General features: G+C 61.2%; 1 protein-coding gene across 1 annotated transcript in view; it reads right to left on the bottom strand.

Moving 5' to 3' along the window:
* TMEM132C (transmembrane protein 132C) overlaps nucleotides 1-11,883 on the bottom strand; it is a 73,493-nt gene extending 61,610 nt beyond the window's left edge. Inside the window, exon 1 of the mRNA XM_059675909.1 lies at nucleotides 11,601-11,883. Coding sequence (XP_059531892.1) covers nucleotides 11,601-11,685 — 85 coding nt within the window. The 5' untranslated portion in view covers nucleotides 11,686-11,883. The remainder of the gene's footprint in view (nucleotides 1-11,600) is intronic.
* Nucleotides 11,884-13,204: the final 1,321 nt, after the last annotated feature.

Here is a 13,204-nt window from a genome sequence, read left to right as displayed (position 1 = left end):
GAGGCACCATCAGGCCCGGATCAAGTCCCTCAGGTTTGCCCGCCGCCGAGTTCTCCTGCCCGCGGGACTTTCCGGATCACCCCTCTGTTCCCGTGTCCCTCATGGGAGAGCCCCCCCCCTCCCGCCCCTGCTCGTCCCCCCGCGTCCTGCGTGTCTGTGGCATCATTTCACGCCTCCCCGCCACCAGGGGAGCCCAGACAAGCCGAGGGACCAGCCAGGCTCGCTGGGTGACACAGAGCAGCAGGATCCGCACCCACGCCGGCTCTTGTGGTGCCAGGAGCCCCCACACCGTCATCCCCCCCGGGACCAGGCCGGCGAGGGACCCAGAGGGTGTCCCCCTTCCTCAGAGGCCAGCATGGCCCACCTGTCATGATGTTGGGTTGTTGTGTTTTGATTTCAAGAGAGGAGGGGAGAGGAGGGAGAGAGAGAGAAACATCAATGATGAGAGAGAATCGCTGATCAGCTGCCTCCTGTATGCCCCCCACTGGGGATGGAGCCTGTGCCCTGACGGGGAATCGAACCGTGACCTCCTGGCTCATAGGTCGATGCTCAACCGCTGAGCCACACCGGCCGGGCTCCATTTATTTATTTATTTATTTTTAGAGTAAGTGCAAGGGAGGGAGGGGAGAAAGAGAGAGAGAAACATGGATGTGAGAGAGACACATCGATTGGTTCCCTCCCGCACGGGCACCGATGGGGGCCAGGGATCAAACCTGCAGCCCAGGTACGGGCCCTGGGCTGGGGATCCACCCCGAGGTCTCGGAGCAAGAGCCGATGCCCCAACCACTGAGCCACCGGCCAGGGCCCAGGCCCGTTCCTGCCGGCGTCCTCAGACCCGTGAGAGCCCAGCCCCGGGGACGGAGAGAGGAAGTGACCGGTCAGACTGGGAGCCTTCAGGAAGACGGAGCGGAGGGGCTGCCCACGGCCGTGGATGCGTCTGGAGCCCCAGGCGGTCCCACCGTGCAGGCGGGCACGTGGGCAGCACCCCCGTGAGGACGCGGTGGGAGAAGGGCGCAGAAGTGGCCGCGCCCACGGGGATTCGTTTATCTTAGTGCATCTTCCTCCCCTAGGAGGATCTTGGAGTTCCCACAAAGGGTGGGGGGGGGGGGAGAGAGAGAGGTGCCCGTCTGCGGCTGGAGTTGTCTGGGCAGTTGATTAAGCCCATCAGTCACGGCCGGGGAGAAAGGCTGGGAACCCGGCAGCGGCCAGGGTCCCTGGGAGACTCTTGAACTTGGAGTCTATTTAATGGCTCTTGGCACCGAAAGCAAACAAGACTCAGTCCGAGATCAAAGGCCTTTTATCTCCCTCCTCGGAGAGCTCTGCGGCTCCAGCCACTTATTGTCGGAGCCAAAAATACCCCCGGAGCGAGGGCAGGCGGAGAGCAGGCTGCCCGCTTCCCGTCCTGATCGCGAGGCGCGGCGCCCGGCTTTCCAGGTGGTTTCTGAAGCTGGTTTAGAAGGAAAAAAAAACACAACATTCAGCCCTGGCCGGTGTGGTTCAGTGGGGAGAGCGTCGGCCTGCGGACCGAAGGGTCCCGGGTTCGATTCCGGTCAAGGGCACGTCCCTGGGTTGCAGGCTCCTCCCGGCCCGGGCCCTGGTCGGGGCTCGTGCAGGAGGCCACCCATCGAGGTGTGTCTCTCACGTCGATGTTTCTCTCTGTCTCTCCCTCTCCCTCCCACTCTCCCTAAAAATCAGTGGGAAAATACCCTCGGGTGAAAAATGTGCATAAACACTCTGGAGGCTTGACATATATATATTTTTACAAAACGTGTGTGCAAACCTCCCGATCTGTCTCAGACACTGAAGTCCTGGGTCGGAGTTTCCATTGTTCAAAACCAACGGTCTCCTCGCTGTCCTCCGGGCAGACCCACCTTCTCCCGCCCCCTGCGCCCTGAGCCGCTCCGCACGCGTGTTCCCTGAGCAGCATCCTCTCCTCTCCCAGAGCTGACGGCGCGGAGCCAGGCGTGACCGGCCGCGGGTTATACCATAAAACAGGAAAGAACGGCAGACGGCTCAGTATCTTCTCAAGCCAGAGCCGGCTCTCGCGAGCGTCTCCAAGCTTGCAGTCCCCAGAGTCGGCGCTGATGCCACGTGGCCGGGACCAGAGAGACAGAGGACCGGCTGCCGAGAAACAGACCGACCACCGAGTCAGACACGAGCCGGAGCCTGGACGGAAGTTTGCGGCCCGCGGTTTCGCTTCTGTTCGTGATTCTGGGGTTCCCTCGGGGATCCTGAGACGGCAGAGCCCGGAGGAAACGGGGCGTGCGAATCGGCGGAGATGGGGTATTTCTGAGGCCTGGCCACGCTGGCCGGTCACTCATTCAGTCCAGATCTCGGTGGGGTCTGAGCTGACACAGGGAGTGGCGCGGGGGGGAGTCGCTGTGTGCAGGGGCGGGGGGTGCGTGGAGGAGCCAGAGGTGCCGGGGGGAGCTGGGTTTGCGTTTGTTTTGTTGTTGTTAATCCTCAACGAGGATATTTTTTCCATTGATTTTTTAAAAATATTTTCATTGATTGCAGAGAGGAAGGGAGAGGGAGAGGGAGAGAGAAACATCCACGATGAGAGAGAATCATGGACCGGCTACCTCCTGCACGTTCCCTGCTGGGGATCGAGCCCACAACCCGGGCCTGTGCCCTGACCGGGAATCAAACCGTGACCTCCTGGTTCCTAGGTCGATGCTCAACCCCTGAGCCACACCGGCCGGGCTCCATTGATTTTTAGAGAGAGTAGAAGTGAGGGAGGGAGGGAGAGAATGAGACACATCGATGTGAGAGAGACACATGGATCTGTTACCTCCCTTGAGAGGGGCCGGGGAGCGAACCTGCAAGCCAGGTACATGCCCTTGACCTGGAATCGAACCCGGGACCCTTCGGTCTGCAGGCCGACACTCTAACCGCTGCACCACCCGGCCCGGGCTGGCGCTTGGCGTGTGAGGACACCGTGGTGAGTGACATAGACGCAGTCCGTGCCCCAATGCTTCCAGCGGAACAGCCGAAGCCGGAGGCGTTGAATTGACGTGTGTGTGGAGATAAATTCCTATGGGGCCTCTTCCCAGCGTCCCCACCCCCCCAGTGCTGGGCACTGCCACGGCTCCTTCTCGGTAACAATCGTAAAAAAGGCGAAGGAGTCCAAATGCCCTGCCCAGCGTCCCCCGGGAGCCGAGAGAAACGGATGTCGATGGCACTTCCCGCGTTAGACGTGACCGACCCTTGGCCCGCAGCCCGGGAGGAATGACATTGTGCATTAACAACAAAAATAAAAGAAACCACGTACCTTGTGCCTCTTCTTACTTATCACCAAAAGTTTATGGGGTGTGTTGTTGTGGTTAATCCTCACCCGAGGATATTTTTTGCATTAATTTTTAGAGAGAAGTTGGGAGAGATAGGAACATCCATGATGAGAGAGAACCATGGGTCAGCTGCCTCCTGCACGCCCCGCACTGGGGATCGAGTCACAACCCGGGTCTGTGCCCTGACCAGGGACTGAACCAGCACAACCGGCAAAATCAATAAAAACATATTTAAAAAAAAACAAAACAAGAAAAGCAAGCTCCCTGGTGTAGCTGCTGTTCCCTCGGAGCCTTCTCTCCCCGTGTGCCCCGTGTTTCACGTTTATGCTCCTGCTACCCCATCTCCACCCCGTCCCTCCACACCCTGTTGCCATGGACACGGATTCGGATCCCTCTCTCTTCTTCTGGGACCAACACGTCCCCTCATCCAGGGCGGGTTCTTCTCCTAACTCCAACCACAGGGAACGCGTGGGAGCTCTCTGGATTGTGGGCAACTGGGCGGGGGGGGGGGCGGAATTTGGGGGGAAGAGCCAAAAATATGCTATTAACCCGCTGGAACCTTCCGGATAACTGAGAGGCAGGTTTTCCCAGGCCCATCGCACAGATGCCCAAACGGAGGCTCCGTGGGACCCGGGAGCAAGCGAGCCCGAGCCCTGTTCTTGCCGAGGTCGCCACCCAACTGGGTGGGACGCGCTCCCCCTGGACCCGCCTTCCTCTCTCCAACCGGCATCTGTCTCATTTTGCCTCTGAGAGCGAAGGGAGGGCTGGCTGACAGGCGAGTGATCGATGGTGTTTGCTCATCCTCGGTTCAGGCAGGTATGACACAAACTCAATTAGGAAAGCGTGTCTTCCTGCGCCTGCCGCTCACGCGCGCGAGATCGGGGGATTGCTGGGGAGGAGAGAGATGCAATTTGCACAGCCTCTCTGGCTCCCCTCTCCCCACCCCACCCCCCAAACCCCCGTGTTGCTCGCACACCTGCATTTGGAGACGTAGGAGTATTGCTTGTTTGGGTTTCTTTTCCTGGCTCCAATCACTCACCCTTTTTTGGGGGTAGGAGCACCCCAATTTTCCTCTGCACCCCACACTCCTCCACGGCCCCTCACCAGGATAATGAGAGCACATCGTCTTTTCAAACCAGGTCGACTGGTTCGGAAATGGGACAGAAGCAGAAACAGGGCCAGTGGCATACGGTCTGGCCTTTGCTGGCTCATTGGGTTTCGGGGAGAGAAGCGTTGACCCCCCTCAAGGATGCTAATCCAGAACTGCCAGGAGCCACCACACAAAACCTAAAAAGGGCACCCACACTGTACGAATAGGCGAAGAACTGAAGAGAGAAAGAAATGATGATGTCACAGGCAACGCCTGGATCAAGCCATACCTGATGGCTCCTTTCAGTATGATGTCCTCATCCCCCAAAGGATGACTGGCACCCACGCGCAGTCTTCCCATTATTTCAGTAATTATTCGCTCCATTGCTACGAGATAGGCCTCACCCAGAAGGTCTTCTCTGCTTACAGTGAGACTCTGGTCTCTGATTTAAAAAAAAAACATATATGTTTTTGTTGATTTCAGAGAGGAAGGGAGAGGGAGAGAGAGAGAGAAACATGGATGTGAGAGAAATACATCGATGGGTTGCCTCCTGCACGTGCCCTGACCAGGGCCCGGGCCAGGGAGGAGCCTGTAACTGAGGTATGTGCCCTTGACCAGAATCGAACCTGAGACCCTTCGGTCCACAGGCCGACACTCTACCCACTGAGCCACACCACCCCGGCTAGGGCGTCATTTCTTTTTAAACACGTTGTGGCTTCGCTGCCCTTTGCTTAAGCTGGGTTCTCCTGCACTTGCACCAACGGCATCATGACTGACCAGCTAAACAACCCGACGTGCATTCAGAGACCACGTCCAGGGCGGGGGGGGGGGGGGGGGGGGCGGGGCGGGCCGGGGGCAACACAAGCTCGTCGTTTCCAATGGAGACAAATCGGCGGCCGGGGTGCCACCGCCGCTGCTGGTGAACGTTGGTTTGATTATTTTTGTTTGTTTGGTTCTGTTTTGACTTAAAAACCACCAGTACGCGGGAACTCCATGGGAAAAGCAGGGCTAGCCGTCCGCTGTGTGTGGGGGTGCTGGGGCGGGAGGGGCTGCTTTCAAGCTCCTGAGTTTATCTTGAGAAGAAGAGCCGCCTTTACGGCCCCCAAGTGCGGTCATTGACCCCCAGATGCCGAGGGGGGCGGTGCGAGACCCCCGTTCCCACAGCGTCCGGGTCCACGGGGGCCGCGGGGAGACGTGGCGGGAAGCAAACGTGATCATGGAGGGGCCGGAGGGACCGGCCGAGCGAGAGGATGGGCAGCGTCCACCGCAGAGCTGTTGGGGGGCGGGTTAACCTGGGGGGGCGGGGGGGCCTGCGGACCCCGGGGTGTCGGGGCACCGAGGGGACGACTCTCTGAGCCGTGGACTCGGGTCCAAGCTGCGTCCCAGCGGGAAGGCCCTGACGGGGAGGCCTGGGGAGGTGCTCACGGGCTCTCCGTTTAGCTTCGTGATAAAGACGCAGGCCCCCGTGGCCGGCTTTTCTCATCCCCTGACGTTGTCAGATCCGCAGTTCTTTCCCCCTTTTTCCTTATTGTCGGTTATTTTTAAAACAGCGATGTGGTGTCTGTGAGACTACCGGGCGGATGGCTCCTCCTTCTCCCTGGCTCTGGTCATTAACACTTCGTGAGAGCCGTGATTGATTGAACCGCTCCTCTGTGCCAAGTCGTGCCGCGCGCACCGGGCGGAAAGGCACCCGGAAGACATGCCCCCCGGGGATCTACGCACGGCAGCATTTGGAAAAGGCGTCCTTTCGGCTGGAAGGAGTGAAAGGTCGGGAGGTGAGCTCGCCCTGGTTTAGACAGGGCCCTACATCGAGGGCGGGAGTCCGTCCAGGACAGAAGGGACAGACACACAGAGGAGAAGGCCACGTGAGGATGGAGACAGCCCCGGCCGGTCTGGCTCAGCGGCTAGAGCATTGGACCGGGGACTGAAGGGTCCCGGGTTTGATTCCGGTCAAGGGCACATGCCTGGGTTTCGGGCTCACTTGGGGGGAGGCAGCCGATCGATGATTGTCTCTCATCATGGATGTTTCTCTCTCTCCCTCTCCCTTCCTCTCTGAAATCAGTAAAAATATATTTTTTAAAATTAAAGAAAATCAACAATAAAGATATCTTTTTTAAAAATAAATAAACGAGCAGAGTCATCATCCTCGCCTCTATCCGCACCTCCACGCCACCCTCACGAAGACGCTGGTGCCGGCGGTTTGGGGACTCGCACTTTTTGCGGGGAGGGTTTCCCAAGAATTTCAAAAGTTCACCCAAAGTCACGGGCATCGTCCTTCCTGGAATCTAAATCCACGAGACTAGAGACAGAATCCTGCCTCCTGCACGCCCCACACTGGGGATGGAGCCCACAACCCGGGCCTGTGCCCTGACCAGGAATCGAACCGTGACCTCCTGGTTCCTAGGTCGACGCTCAACCCCTGAGCCTTGCTGGCCGGGTGTCTCTGTTCTCTCTTTCCAGGCAGTGCCGTCTAAGTCCCAGAGGTGTTATCAGCACCTTTCCCCGGCTCAGGACACAGGTACGAGGGAGAATGAGGTCCTGACAAGAGAACAGCTGCACGGATATGGGAGGCGCCCGCCCAGAAGCAAGTGCAGCCAATTCAACACTTCGTATCCTCCCTCAACGCAGAGACAACCAATCTCTGCTTGGAACCTCTCTCAGTCGTGCCGAGGGGAGAGGCGCACGCACTGGAAACAAAGTACACGTCAAGGAAGAAAAATATCGGGGGATTCAGCTCTCACACAGCCGGTGAAGCAGGAGAACCTGACTGGAGACGCAGGCGTTGATTCAGCAAAGATGCATTTTGTCAACCTTAAGACAGTGGCTAAAACTTAAAGAGATATAACGACCCAACGTGGAGATAAACAGACTAATAAAAAGCATATTGCAGGCCGGAAAAGAAGAGGGAAGAGTAGAGATGGAACATCCAGAAAGCGACGCGCGAGCCGGTAGATCTGAATGTAAACGTGGCCGTGCTTACATTAAATATAAGCGGCCCAAACACAAGGGTTAAAAGACAGAGATGATCAGTTGGGTCAACGGGCAAAACCTGACTATGTGCTGCCTAGCAACCGCCCACATTAAAGGTAAAGTCGCAGATGGGTTCAGAGCAAAAAAGACAGAAGAGCTGCTGCCATGCAAACACTAACCAGACGAAAGCCGCGGTGGCTACGTCCATGCCCAAAGCAGCCGAGGGCAGGAAAAGGCGTCGTCTCAAGAACAAAGAGGGGACATTACACAACGACAAAGGAGTCGTCTCACCAGCAGAACCAAAGTAAAACAGTCAAACCCACACGTAGAGGCTTCCACACGCCTCCCAGAGACGGACAACGGGCCAAAAACTCAGCAGGAATAGAAAGAACCGGACCAGCGCTGCAGACGCCGGGGAACCCCTGGGGCGCGGGGCGAGGCGAAGGTCTCTTAGACGGGACCCCGAAGCACACCTCGGGCGAGAAAAAAACGAATCTATTAACTTCGTTAGAGTGAGAAGAGCTCGCTCTTCCACAGACACACACTGGAAGGATCTGTGAGCGCATCTGACGAAGGCCTCCCATCCACCATACAGAACGTGCCCTCAGGGATCAATCATAGGCGGATAACAACCAATAAAAAAAAAAATCAAAAAAACCTGGCAGAGGTTTGGAAAGGACATCTCACCGGAGAAGACAGCAAGCGGCCAGTAACCAGGAGAAAGCATTCCCACCAGCCCTCGTCACGAAGGCGAGAATGAAGACCTCCAGGAAACAGCCGCCGTGCGGCTGCTAAAACTGCTGGAACATAAAAAATAAGACGAAACTAAGGGGACAATAGGGGCGGTGCCTGAGACAAGTCATGAGGGGCGCTCTCATAGCCGCTGGCGGGGACGCAAAGGTGGCCGCGTTGGAGAAGAGTTCGCCGTTTCTGATGGAGGCGGACGTCGCGCGACCGTGACCACCCAGCCATCCCAGCCCTACGTCACCCCAGAGACAGGAAACCCCACGTCCACACGGAAACCCCGCGGGGAGTGTTCATAGCGACTCCTTTTCACAATTACCACAGAGCGGAAGTCTGCATCCCACGTGCCCTTCGATGGGAAATGGACACACGAGGGTGGCGCGCCCACGCGGTGGAATCCCGGGCAGCAGGCATTCCGTGTCCGAAAAGGCCCGCGGGCGGCTCTCTGGGTGAACAGGAAGTGCCCTGTGCGAAGTGAAAGACGAGATCCGAAGCTGGGTGTGCACAGGGCATTTTTATGGGAATTTGTGAAAACAGGCAAAACCGTGAGGACAGAGCACGTGAGTGGTGGCCAGGGCCTGTGGGGGGAGGAGGCGGTGGCAATGCAGGGGCACAGGGGACCTCGGGGGGGATAGAAATGACCTGTACCGAGCCCAGCCAGCGTGGCTCCGTGGGTGAGCATTGACCTATGAACCAGGAGGTCACGGTTCGATTCCCGGTCAGGGCATGTGCCTGGGTTGTGGGCTCGGCCCTCAGTGTGGGGCGTGCAGGAGGCAGCAGGTCCATGATTCTCTCTCATCATGGATGTTCCTCTCTCTCCCTTCTTCTCCCTTCCTCTCTGAAGTCAATAGAAATATCTTTTTTGATAAGAGAAATGTCCTCTCCTTTAACGGCAGGTGTTTCCATCTGTCCAGACTCGGAACTCTGTCCTCAAGGGCTGCGCTGGCTGCAGGCACATTCTCCCTGAATAAGCCTGACGCTGGAACAAAGCCGACCGCCGTACAAAACACGCCGCCCATCACGCTCCCCATTCACCCCATTAATTCAGCAACGCTCCCTTCACCCCAATTAATATACGGGAGCCGCGTGCTGATTAACCTCGCTTCGCAGGACCGAGGATTATGAAACGCCTAACTCCTCCGAAGGCTGGGGCGGAGGCGGGCGGCACTCACGAGGCGCGAACACGGCTGTGGCTGCGGGTTCTGAGCTCGGTCTGCTCGGCCCGACCCGCCACCCGCCACCCGGGGACCTCGCTCACAGGAGTGGAGTCGTGAGAGGAACCATGAAGAGCGGGAGGTGACAGCGCAGATGCCCGAGGGAGGGAGGACGAGGGGACCTGAAGACACACCCATCCAGGCGACCCATCGGCTCAGCTTTGGGGTGATGGCACCATCGGGAAAAGTGCGCCCACAGTTGGCAGAGCACCCTCGCTCTTAAGGGAAGTCACACATAAATCCCGACTTTTTTTAACTACTTTTGTTGATTTCAGAGAGGAAGGGAGAGGGGGAGAGAGAAACATCCACGATGAGAGAGAATCACGCCCCCCACTGGGGATCGAGCCCGCCACCTGGGCCTGTGCCCTGACGGGGAATCGAACCCTGACCTCCTGGTTCCTAAGTGGACGCTCAGCCACTGAGCCATGCGGCCGGGCAGAAGGGCACACATTTAAACAAGGGTCAGAGAGCATCCGCATGGGGTGGCCACGGCCTTGGGTCATGACAAGCAGCAGGAGGAACAGTTTGTAGAGGAAAAGTCCCAGACTTGTGGGTCCCCACACCACGTGGTGGGAATTGTCCATCAAACGCAAGGCGAGGAAATCCCACCAAATCGAGGCTACCCTAAGCCAGCGGGAGGGAGGGAGGAAGGGAGGGGCGGCTCTGGGGCCAGGGAGAGGCCTCCCGTCCCCGTGGTTTCTGTCACCCCAACCCTTGCTGGGGAAAGAGCACCCCCCCCCCAACAAAACCCCACAGCGTCACTTCCCCCACCAAACCGCTCCCCTTGGCCCCTGCGACCAGGGCGTTTGTAACAGACGCTACTCTAACGAACGCACAGATTAACCCCCCCAGATGGAAAAGCAGGGTGTGTGTGGGGAGGACGGCGGGGCGGGGGTGAGCTTTCCTTATAAAGCGCCCGCAGTTCCTTTAACAAACACCTGGAGCATCAGAGGGCGCACCTGGCGGCAGCGCCCCCGCGTGGCGGGGAGAAACCCTGCGGCGCCCGCCTCCGGCTCCAGGTACAATGGCTCCACCTGCTTCCACCGGCGGCTTCCGGCCCATCAGCCCCGTTACCGCCCCCACAACCGCTGGGACGCCCTCGGGAAAGGACATTTCGGGGAGGAGGCGGCCCCTTTCCATGTGGGGAAACCGAGTCCCAGAAATGAGGGGACGCAGAGCTGATAGCAGAACGGCGGCCCAGATCCCGGAGCGGTTTGCGCCTCCGAGTCGAGCCGGAAAGTGTCGCCCACGCCCGCTCGCCGGCCGCTCCGGGGAGAGGGACCCCACTGCCCGCGCGGTGTCGTCCGGTCGGCGTGTCCGAGCCGCTGCGGCCTCGAGGAGGGGCGTCTGGGGCCTCGGGGGCGGCGCGCAATGACTTGGGGAAGCAAACGCTCCCGGCTCGGCACCGGGCAACTTGTCCCCCCGGTGTCTCCCCAGCCCGGCGGCCAGCGGGGGCGCAGGACATTCGCCGGGGTCACCGGAGGGGCCCCCCGAGACCAGGGCTCGCGCGGGCGGCGGCGGCAGGGGGCGCCCTCCCGGCCCCTGCGAGGACCCGCCCGGGACCCCGCGCCCGCTGCTCCGGCCTCAGGGCCCCCGCGTCGCCACCTCGGCCCCAGGGCCGCCCGGGCCGCACGCAAATAATAATACCTGACGGAACAACAGCAACGGCGGCCTCTGTGGGTTCCCGGGCGCCGCGCCTTCGCTGACCGGGTCCCCTCCGCCCGCGCGCGCTCGGCATTCCCATTGCAGAGGCGAGGAGACTGAGGGCGGGGGCCCGGGACCGCGGCGGGGCAGCCGGTCTGGGTCCTCCGCGCGCCCCCACCCTCGGGCACTGCCCAACTCGGTGCCCGGGGGTCCCCGTCCCGCCACGCCGAGGGCCCCGCGCGCGGCCAGGGCTGGGGAGGGGCGCAGGGCCCGCTCGGCCCGCCTGGATCGCCGGTCCCTCCGACTGGGCTGGGGCGGGAACGCTGGCACCGAGGCCGGCACAGCAGCTGGTCCCCGCCCGCGTCTGAGCCGCCAGCTCCGCGGCGGTCCCGCCATGGCTTCGGTGCACACGGGGCCGGGGTGCGGACCCACGCAGTGTCCCTCCGCCACGCCCCCTCGCCCCCGGGAAGCTCGCGAATCTACTCCAAACCCACAGCCGCGGCGCGCAGCTGGGACGGGGCCGCCCCACGCCCGCCACAGGCCCTCCCGGCGGCACCAGCGCCCTCGCCAAGGCCCCCCCGACATAGCGCCTCCCGGCCTCCCCGCCCCCCGCCCCCCGGGCTCCGGGCACCGCGCCGCCCCGCGTCATACCTTTGCCCAGCAGCGCGCCCAGCACCAGGCTCAGCGCCCCGCACAGCGGCGCCACCGGCCCGGGGGCCGCGCCGTCGGAGCGCATCCTGAGTCCGCAGTTCAGGCCGCCGGCCGCCCGCCCGGGGCGCAGCGCCCGCCCGCCGTCCCCGCCGGCCGTTCCATGTCCCGGGGCGACCCCCGGCAGCGCGTCGGCCGCGCGGTGCGGCTCGGGAGGCGGCGCCCCGCCCTGCCGGGTGCTCGCCGCGGCGGCTCCGACTCCGACTCCCGCTGCAGCGCGCGCTCTGGCCGGACAACTTTTCTCCGGCGGCTGCCGCAGCTGCGAGCACCCCGCCCCTCCCGCAGGCCCCGCCCCCTCCCGCCCCGTAGGCCCCGCCCCCTCCCGCCCCGCAGCGCGCAGGCCCCGCCCCGCAGCGCGCAGGCCTCCCCCCTCCCGCCCCGGACCGGCGGCGGCGGCGGCGGCGGAGAAAGGGCGCCCCCCAGCCGGCCGCGAAGGGGTGAGGCGCCCTCCGGGCTGGGGCGGCCGGCGCGAGGGAGGGCAGGCGCGGAGGGGAGGCCGCAGGCAGCCCCCCCATCCCGGGTCGCCCCCCTATTTGCAGCCTCTGGTCTCCGCGTCCCGGAGGCTTCTGCGCAGGTGCCCGGGACGGAGCGGGACCCTCCCCTCGCGCCCGCCGGTGGTCGCTGCGGCCTGAACCTCAGGTCGCCCCCTGTGGGGGGTTATTTGTTTTGGGGGTTTGTTTGTTTGTTTTCTTGCCTGCGAGCCAGGGACACGTGGAATTCCAAAGTCCCTCGCAGCTGGTGCGGAAAGACCTCCTGGGTGGGTCAACGCAACACACAGAGCCGTGCAAAGCGGGACCACACACACACACGCAGCACACACACGCACACAATACACACGCATGCGCGCGCACATGCACACATATGTACACACGCACATGCACACGGATGGGCGCGCGCCTCTCTGCAACCCATGGGGCGCGGAGGTGAAAGGAAGGTCCCGTTGTCACTATTTGTCCTGCTCATTGTTGGAATGCCGCTCCGCGTGTGTGTGTGTGTGTGTGTGTGTGTGTGTGTGTGTGTTTAATGTATGTTTACTGGTTTCAGAGAGGAAGGGAGAGGGAGAGAGACATCCATGATGAGAGAGAATCATGGATCGGCGGCCTCCTGCACGCCCCCCACTGGGGATGGAGCCCACAACCCGGGCCTGTGCCCTGACCGGGAATCAAACCCTGGCCTCCTGGTTCCTAGGTGGACGCTCAACCCCTGAGCCACGCCGGCGGGCCAAGTTCCCCCTCTTTTTATTTTATTTTATTTTTATTTTATCACCTCCTCCGTGGAGACCTGGCCCAGGTCCTGCTCCTGCCTTCTCAGCAGAGAGGGCCCTACTCGGTGCCAAAGGAAAAGGCATTATTTCATTTGGGGGCGGGAGCAAGTGCTGGGCCCCCAGAGCAGGGAGTGGGGGACGCGGTGTGGGCCTTGCTGCCCCTGTTAGCCGGCAGGAGGGAGGGAGGACGAGGCCGCTCCCACCCTCTCAGGCGGAAATAATCGATCTGTTGTATTTCTCGCCGGGGCTGGAAATATTTAAATGAGAAATATTTACTCTCCAA

Source organism: Myotis daubentonii, chromosome 19, assembly GCF_963259705.1.
Source record: "Myotis daubentonii chromosome 19, mMyoDau2.1, whole genome shotgun sequence".
Taxonomy (NCBI): Eukaryota; Metazoa; Chordata; class Mammalia; order Chiroptera; family Vespertilionidae; genus Myotis; species Myotis daubentonii.
This window is presented reverse-complemented; position numbering and strand designations above follow the sequence as displayed.